The 8,679-nt window shown below is 32.6% G+C and overlaps 1 protein-coding gene across 8 annotated transcripts; it reads right to left on the bottom strand.

Moving 5' to 3' along the window:
* Nucleotides 1-3,997: 3,997 nt before the first annotated feature.
* Nucleotides 3,998-7,908, bottom strand: LOC103490406 (COBRA-like protein 2). 8 transcript variants are annotated; one of them, XM_051090467.1, is made up of 7 exons: nucleotides 7,215-7,314; nucleotides 7,027-7,106; nucleotides 6,539-6,778; nucleotides 5,953-6,406; nucleotides 5,138-5,297; nucleotides 4,542-4,804; nucleotides 3,998-4,406 (listed from the first exon to the last, which is right to left on the bottom strand). In XM_051090467.1, the coding sequence occupies exons 1-7, from the start codon at nucleotides 7,300-7,302 to the stop codon at nucleotides 4,111-4,113; spliced, it is 1,581 nt and encodes a 526-aa protein (XP_050946424.1). In that variant the 5' UTR covers nucleotides 7,303-7,314; the 3' UTR covers nucleotides 3,998-4,110. The 8 variants fall into 8 exon arrangements, with proteins under 8 accessions (XP_050946424.1, XP_050946443.1, XP_050946430.1 ...); XM_051090486.1 differs by lacking the exons at nucleotides 6,539-6,778; nucleotides 7,215-7,314 and adding an exon at nucleotides 7,379-7,908; XM_051090473.1 differs by lacking the exons at nucleotides 6,539-6,778; nucleotides 7,215-7,314 and adding an exon at nucleotides 7,477-7,908 and having other exon boundaries at nucleotides 5,953-6,448.
* Between the last annotated feature and the right edge of the window lie 771 nt (nucleotides 7,909-8,679).

Below are 8,679 nucleotides of genomic sequence, written 5' to 3'. Positions count from 1 at the left end.
CAAATGCCCCTTTCGAGATTTATGCACGTGTATGGGTAGGTGAATCTCGAAAAGATAAATTTTCCTCTCCATCTCTGCCATAGCATCTTCGACTTTTATATCAGCCATCATGACAGACCATCATGACAGACATCACATTAGGGTGTGCTTCTTTCTTTGACTTGGTAGAGGCAGAATTAGAATTATCATACAAATGATTTTCTTTTAGGACAATCCCAGCTTTAAGAGACTCCATTAATTGCTTAAAAATGCTCTGTGCGATGGCAGAACCTTGATCCTACTCCTGGTGATTCCCTTAGAACGACTACAGGTGATGGGTCTTGTGTAAGTGTCACTTGCAGCAGAAGACTTGGATGCATCCTTCTTTAATGTCATTGATTTTCTTGTAGATTTGGATGACGAGAGAGATAAGAGATAGAGAGGTCTCACTAGCGTGCCAATTTGTTCACATGAGATTTCTGGCGAAATTTGGTTCGTGGAGTTGAACTTGTGTTGATGTTGTATTTACGTTGATTTGATGCGATGTGGTTCAATCTCTAGAATTTGATCCTCTGATTCTTTCTCGACTGCGTGCTTACGCTTGATTTGAGAAAGTGAACGACTGCATGCTTACGCTTGATTTGAGAAAGTGAAGCACCTGATGTTCTTGAAGTTTGAGTCTTAGAAGAAAACTGAGCTTCAATCTTCGAGGGAGGGTTTAGGAGTCTTCTAGCTCTTGGAGAATTCTCTCTAGACCTTTCGAAGTCAAAAATTTTCCTCTCCCATAAATGAGGAGAACTCCTCTATTCTATTTATAGAGTTCCTACTAGGCTTGGAGCTAGTATGGTCGTAAACTCAATCACATGAATTTGGGTCATATTTAATTTCGGACTAAATTAAACTTATTTTGAGCTCAATTGAATTTTAGCTCAAGTAAATAATATTTAATTGAACTAAAATAATTAATTTCATCTCATAATAAAGACATGTGACATCGTTAGAATTGTCCAATTTGCCTTTAAATTTAATTTGGGACATATGCCAATTTTTAGTTAACAAATTGTTTCCAAAATTTCGTATTCAACCGACTTAACAAAAAAGTAAAAATTGATATCCAATATGATTATTTATTTCTTTTATATTGGAGGATAAATTGTAGCAAAGTTGAGAGTGCAGTAACTAATTTATTACCTTCCAAATTTAGGAACTAATACGTTACTTTTGTGATAAAAGTACTTTTTAACCAAAGTTTTATTAATCCTCAAAAGGTAATGTTCAACAAAATTTGTGAAATAAACTCAAAATTTTCTTCAAAATTTTAATGCTACTCTTATTTTTCTTTGAAACCTTTTTCTATTACATGTGTTTTGTAATTCATTATTGAAAATGTATATGAAAATTTTCAAATGAAAATTCAAAATTCAGCTAAGGTGAAATATAAAAATTAATGAATTTGGATAAGTTTAATAGTAAAATTATATATTTTAGTTTTCAAAAATTTAAACCAAGGAAAAATAGTGATGATATGAAAATAGGAAACGTCCAAAGGTTTGGCCAAATTAGCCAACACACAAACAAAAGACTTCAATTCAAATTCAAATTTGTATACCATTCTTATTGTCCTGTCCTATTCAAACAACATAATTATTGATTTTTTTTTTTTTTTTTTTTTTTGTTTTGTTTCATAACATCTTCAATAATACACTAATAATAGATCAATTTTGATTGGAGACCCAAAACACACAATATAATACAAGATTTGAAGTTTCCAAAACGTGCATAATTGAATTGGTATAAAGTTTGTATCATCGTTTTTATTTACGAAGTTTAATCTTCCACTTTTTATATGTTATCAAAATAAGTAAATAAAGTTAAATTTAAAAATAAAAAGTATTTCTCGAAAACAACTCGTTTGATTTCGAGAGTACTTTGGGTTAATTTAGAAAGATGCCAAAGTATATTAAAAAGTAAAAGTTTTTGCTATATGTTTTTCTGAAAAGCTTTATTTTAAAAAAAAAAACATCTTATTAGAGTTACGTTTCTCTTACTAAAATCGTGTGGAAATAGACACAACAACTATTTGGTAAAAAGTTTGAAGTCATACATAACACTATTTACAACATCGTTCTCGTATGACAACAATTACAAAAGTTTTAAACGTAAATAGTTTTAGATATATTAATTTTTTTAAATGAATTGTTGCAACAATATTGATCTTCACCGAAAATGTGCATAATTCATTTGTCAAAATGAACTTAAATTAAAAATAATTAACTTAGCATTACTCCTTAAAGATCGAAGGTTCGATCTTCGATAGCAAAATTTTTGTATTAAAAATATTATACTATTAAATTTAATATGAGATTTGACTCTCCCATCTAATATATTCTTCCGAGAAAAAGGTTTTTTAGAATTGTAGTCTCAATTTCTATCGTTTATTTGTACGTAAAACAAAACAGTTTCAAACTCCAAAGATAAATATTGGAATACATTTTTCTTGTAAATGGGGTTCAAAATTATTTTATATATATATATCGAAATGGTAAAATATAAAATATAAAAGATGATATTTAAATATAAACTTTGGTTGCAAGAAGTGAAGGAGTCAAAGAATGTTTCAAATTCATAGAAAGACTACAGATCAAGACGCACATTATCATATCGACAACTACGTCTAATTGAAGATGCCAACATTGCATTTACGAATTTATCATTACAGATAGATAGATATGCTTCAACTTTAAAATCTTCGATCTTTAAATTAAGTTTTGAAAGAAAAAGTGAAAAGATCTATGACATCTTTGAGACAGTGAAAAACTGTGTATATCTTAATTAACATACGGATGTGTTCATAATGAAGAAGTTGCTCTAATATAATATATATCATTGGTACTTAGGTATGTTTAACCATCTATTATCGAGAATTGTGTAATCGTAGTGTAATGTCATTTACGGACCTAGTATAAATGGACTTTATTGGCAAATGTAATCGTAAATGCATTTTGCAAATGTAATTTGTTGTATGGTTGTTTTGTTGAAGGCGTAAGATGAACAACCCAAATAAATAATCACCAAATAGAATATTTGGAAGGAAATAAAAAGACTTGTTGGAAAACTTTAACTGTTATTTTACTCTCACTTAGATGATTTAGATTACAAGATTATCATGAACATAACCCATACCACAATTAAACATAACAATTTAAATCATACATTATGTGAAACTCTCTACTAAATTAAGTCTAACATTTTAACTCTCACATTATTTTCTAACTCTCATAAACTAATTCACATATAACTTATTTATTTAAAACATGTTTAATTTTCAACATGTTTTCTTATTGTTATTACTGTTGTTTATGTTTAGAGTAACACTAACAATGATTGTGACAGATTCATAATTTCCCTAATAGTGGCAGTATCTTTTAGTAGGTCCTAAGTAATTTTCAAACGCACTCGAATTGATCGCTCTCAACTTCACAATTAGAATACGTTTGTTGATTAACAAATTTGATTATGTGTTCCACATTTCGGCAAGACACATGTAAATAAAAGTAAATATAACTAAATGGAACCCACTTTTCATATTACAATGAATGGATCACGTTTTCATGAAAATAATAACCACAATTGTTTGTTTAAAAAAACACCCAAAACACTCACCTATCTATACAAACAAATCTCTATTTAACATGTCTCACATAAGATAAGAGAAAAAAGTAGTCTATTGATTCACTTTGAATGAATGACTCAATAACGTTCCTCTTTCTTTTTCGTGTTAAACTATCTTTATACTTTTTAAAATAAAATGAATTATTTTTCTTTTTTAGTATAACAATTGTGAAATGAAAGATTGAACATCTCATCTCTAGAATGGAAGATCGTGTCAATTATCAACGTAAACTCATTTTGTCAAAATATTATTTTAACATTTGTTACTGAAAAAGGGGCGGATTTGTTATTAAAAAAGGGACTTTGACATGTAAAGTAGTACTTTCGTCTGTCCAAGAATGATGACTTCAATAACAAGACTATTGATTATATTACTAAAAAAATTCCTTTCATATTTTTTCCTATGCTCACAAATTATCGTTCTCGTACTCACAAAACCAAGGAGCCAAACAACCCATACTATACTTTCACCAAAACAAAAAGGTCAAAAAAGAAGAGAAGAATGAAGAGGTAAAGTGAGAGGCTTTGCTTAGTATTCCCATTTGGTAGCATTGGGAAGGTATCTGGTAAAGGCATATGACAGTTATCTCCATTGAAATAAACTCTTCTTGGAAGGGCCCAACCATTGCTTAATGTGAATGATTCCAAATCTTTCTCAAAAAGAATATCTGTCGTCACATACCCCATATTGCTCTCAGTTGACTGCACAAGCTCTGTGTTGAAATTCTCTATGCCCCAAAAGAGAGCCAACTCATCTGCAAACACCCAACAAATCCACAAAATTTTAATCCAACTTTCTTTTTCATGTAAACCCGGTTTGATAAAGTTCAACCGGATAGAGGCGTTATGTCGAAATTAACATTTTGCGGAAGAAGAATTGTGTTATGTACCCCCATATCTTAAGGATGGAAGTTGCGAACTATTGAAACTAAATGCTTCTGTTGATTGGCCAAATCCTGGATGCTGCACTAGGATGTTCCAGTTTGAGTAGTTTCTGTTATAGTTGTAGTTGGAAACTGTGAGTTTCACCCTCCAATGGTTGATATAGTTCGTCTCCACATGCCAATGCACTCGAACCGGGCACATGTGATCCGAGCACCGTACAGAGGAAAGATTAGTAGCAGAATCCGAGGATGACAACTGGTATTCATCTCTGATGTCAAGTTATAAGAAAATAGAGTGAAAAGAGGGAAGAAGGAATTCGCTTTATTAGGAAAAATATCAATACAAGAGAGGGCGGTTTGATTTGACATCTACAAACAACACTCACAAAAACCGTAACATAATATCGATATGCTATGCTGCCCTGCCCCAACTTTTACCCCTGCGCTTGATGTGACCATATATTCAAAAGTATTCTCTTTGAAAGTCATGCCACATTTTGATCGTAGGGTAACAGAAGTATGCTGATGAATAATGAATGTCACAAGCTAACCAAAAATATTTTGGCTAAAGCATGGCAGTAAAAAACCAAGTTAGCAAATACCTTGTACATTGAACAGAGCTTTTGTTTGCTTTTCTGCATCCACAGCTGCATGAAGGGCAAGGTGTGATAGAGGGATTGTAAAACGCTGAGAGTGAAACACAACAGACTGGTGTCTTGTTATCCACAAATATGGAGTAAGTACATGTTGATTTCCATGTTCCTACAAATAACAGTAGTCAAGTTTCTGCTTAAAAATTTTGGGTGAAGTTTTTCCTAAGAAAAAGATATGGATTTAAAAAAAAAAAAAAAACTTAAGACAAACAACCCTTCGTTGAAAAAAAAAAGGGAGAACACAAGGATTAAGTGCATGCCAGAAATAATTCACAAAAGGAAAGATCACTAAAAGAAGAGCCTCCAATTCAATAAAATAACACCTAATGAGTAATTGCAAAACAAACTCATCACTTGAAATCTAGTAAGATATCACACATTACTTGGGTTGCCCCTTTTCAAGCCTCTAAACACTCTATTGTTCCTCTCTCAAGATTCCAAAGGAATAAAGAAAACTCTTGGCAAGCAATGAGAAACGGCCCTAGCCACGAGGCATCCCTTTAATGGTATCTATTTCATAGAATTTGAAATTGAATTTATATGTTTCAAGTTACAAGAACTTGAATTTATATTTGGTATGCAAGTGTGTACATGAGGAGTTGAATCTATAATTTGTATGTATGTTTGGCTTTGTTGATCCCACAAACTACATAAACTCTTATTTGTGAATTTGCGAGATCGTGCCATTCTTTTGGCATTCAAGCAATATCCAAAGCTAAAAGCAACATTTTCTGTAGCATTGCATGGACATTTAAAGTACTTACTGAAAACCTGAACTTCTCTTTTGCCATCAATTACAGAAGAAACAGTTGGATGAGAGTCCAGAAACGGGCTGCAAGTGTAACCAGGACCAGGCGCCATGAGAGTAATATTGGCAGGTGGTAGCTCATTGCCATCTTCGTCCTTGCTCCCCACTGAGATTTCAAACGAAGAGAAAGACTTGGAACGGTCCACAGCCCAAGCAGAAAGAACCCCACTGCGGCAACAACCCTCCGACCTGTTCCCCAGTGATGCCTCCGGCATGAGATCAAGAATGACAGGTCTCTCCTCACAGGAATGTGGAATGTCAAACTTGAACAACGAGCAATTCCCCTGTTCAGTTGCAAAAGCTCCATTCATTGACCAGATGACTTCACCCCTCGTCCATGTCCACGCCAACTTCCAACCTGGATTCTCGACATGCCGGAACTGATAGTAGTTTTGGATAGTAACTCTCCCCTGAGAATCACAAGTTGACCATAAAGTTCATAGCTTTCCTATCTTCCAAAAAAAAAAACCCAAATGAACAAAAACAATCAAAATTGCAATTATACACTACAGCTTTAAGTAATTTATAACTCTGTTGGGTACCGTAGCTCCAATAACTCTACAGAAGAATGCTACGAAAGAACAAAAGTAGAGATCTCTACATGAATAGTAATGAAGAAAGAGACACGATAACTTGTCCCATAGGTAGGACTGGATCCAATCAAGTTGTTTGTTTTGTGTAATGAAGATGTCTAAGATGGAGTGCGAGAGTGATGGATTGACTTTTACATAGTTGACATAATTGCTATTCACTTCCAGCGAGAACTCGCCTATCCAAAGGACCTTGAAAGCACACAAAAACAGTCCGATTACATTTTACCAATCTTTGCGCGAATTTGTTTCTCTAAAGAAAGATAAACTCCTGACCGGTTAAGGATTTAAGGTCTAATTTGGGGTTAGTGTTCTCATTTGTTGCTTCTAATGGTTAATAATGTTACAGAGTTTTGTGGATAATTGCTCAAATTAGAAGCTCAAACTAACTAAATCAACAAATGATTTTCACCATTTGAAAGTAGAAGCATTAAACTCACCACATATCCACGAGTGGTCCAAGTTTGAATATCATAAGTAATGGTAATGTTTCCATTAGGATCCAAGGGATCATAACAATCTGCAGAAGAAACATATGGTTGAAAATTTTCAAGTTATGAATCAAACAGCAAAAACAAAGGCATACTATTCCCAGAAAATTAAAATTCAAAGAAGGCAAGAATGATGCCTGCCACATAACAGCACATAATAGAAGCTACCAAAAACAAAGAAAGAAAAGCAGGAGAAGGGTTTGGTTTCATTTCCCTCATCCACATTAAATTAAACAACTGGAGACAAATCAAAGACTGACCCAATTGAGATTTTGTTTGTTTGAATAAGAAGAAACCTTACCCTAACCCAAAAGAGATACAGATTCTTGAAAACTCCATCCCCATCTTATCCATCTAATATTGAAACAAGAAATTCTAGAAAACATCGATTGGTCTAACCTTGGGAGATATTAAGTGTCGTGATCGGAACTCCATTTCAGCAGGCGACAGAAGATGTTTGACAGGTGATGCTTGTCGTGTTTCAGCTGCAGATGCTGGTTGGGATTGGATGTTTTGAATAGACAAAAGTTGTCAAAAAAAAAAAAAAGAAAGAAAATGGAAAATGGGGTTCGAGTTTTGATTGGGGGATTTGAAGGAAGATGAATAAATGAGGGAAATACAAATTGTGGGTTTTGTTTATGATTGCTATGTGTTTGTTGGGTTTCAGGAAATGAATGGTTTGTTGTGATTGAGAGCGAGATAAAGCCATTCTGTCCTACGTTGCTCTGTTTATCGACTCCCATGCATGATGAGCATGCTTCTCTTGTATCCTTGGCTGACAAAACATAGGCCCAACATAATGAAAAAGGAGAGGGAGAGTGAGATTCTAATGTTGTTGCGTTTACAAACATTTTTCTTTGTACAATATTTATTGAAAAATGGCGTGACATTTTAGGTTAAGTATTTAGGTCATTCGTATAATTTTTACAAATATAACATAATTATTTAAATTATTTAAATTATTTAAATAACTAATTGAATTAATTTTTGTTTAGTGAAAATGTTAACCATTTAACCATTAGGTATCAAATTTTGAGCAATCCAGTGATTAGTGTATTGATCCAATCTACAGTGTTTGTATGAGTAAGCTACTACATAGCTTAGGTGTAACCTTCTTGATCATTAATTTCCTGGAGATAAAGCGTCAATCTCTCATGAATAATGCATACTTGCATGATATTTGCTTATACAAGTTTCAAGTTTTTTCTAAAAGAAAAAAACACAAACAATATTCTCTTTCAACTTCCTTCCAAAATTCATCAGATTTCACCACCCATTCTAAGGCTGGAGAACAACAGACAAGATATTCACAGTGTTTATGACCGAGATCGAGATTAAACTAAGTGTTACATCAATTTGAAGCTTTGAAGTTTAGTTTATCAAATACTCTATTTTTCAAGCTTGTTTATTTATTTTTAGTTAAATATCAATTTAGTTTAGTTCATAAATTTTAAAATGTTTCAACCTTTACCTTTCCAATTTGATCATTATATTTTATTTATTTATTTATTTATTTATTTATTTTGAAGGGTTGTTTTTATATAAAGCACGGATATTGAAATGACTTTATGCTTCCTATATTTTGAAAATATTAATTTAAAT

The sequence above is a fragment of the Cucumis melo genome, chromosome 1 (assembly GCF_025177605.1).
Source record: "Cucumis melo cultivar AY chromosome 1, USDA_Cmelo_AY_1.0, whole genome shotgun sequence".
NCBI classification, from domain to species: domain Eukaryota; kingdom Viridiplantae; phylum Streptophyta; class Magnoliopsida; order Cucurbitales; family Cucurbitaceae; genus Cucumis; species Cucumis melo.
Note: the sequence above shows the minus strand (reverse complement) of the source record. Positions and strands in the feature narration are given on the sequence as shown.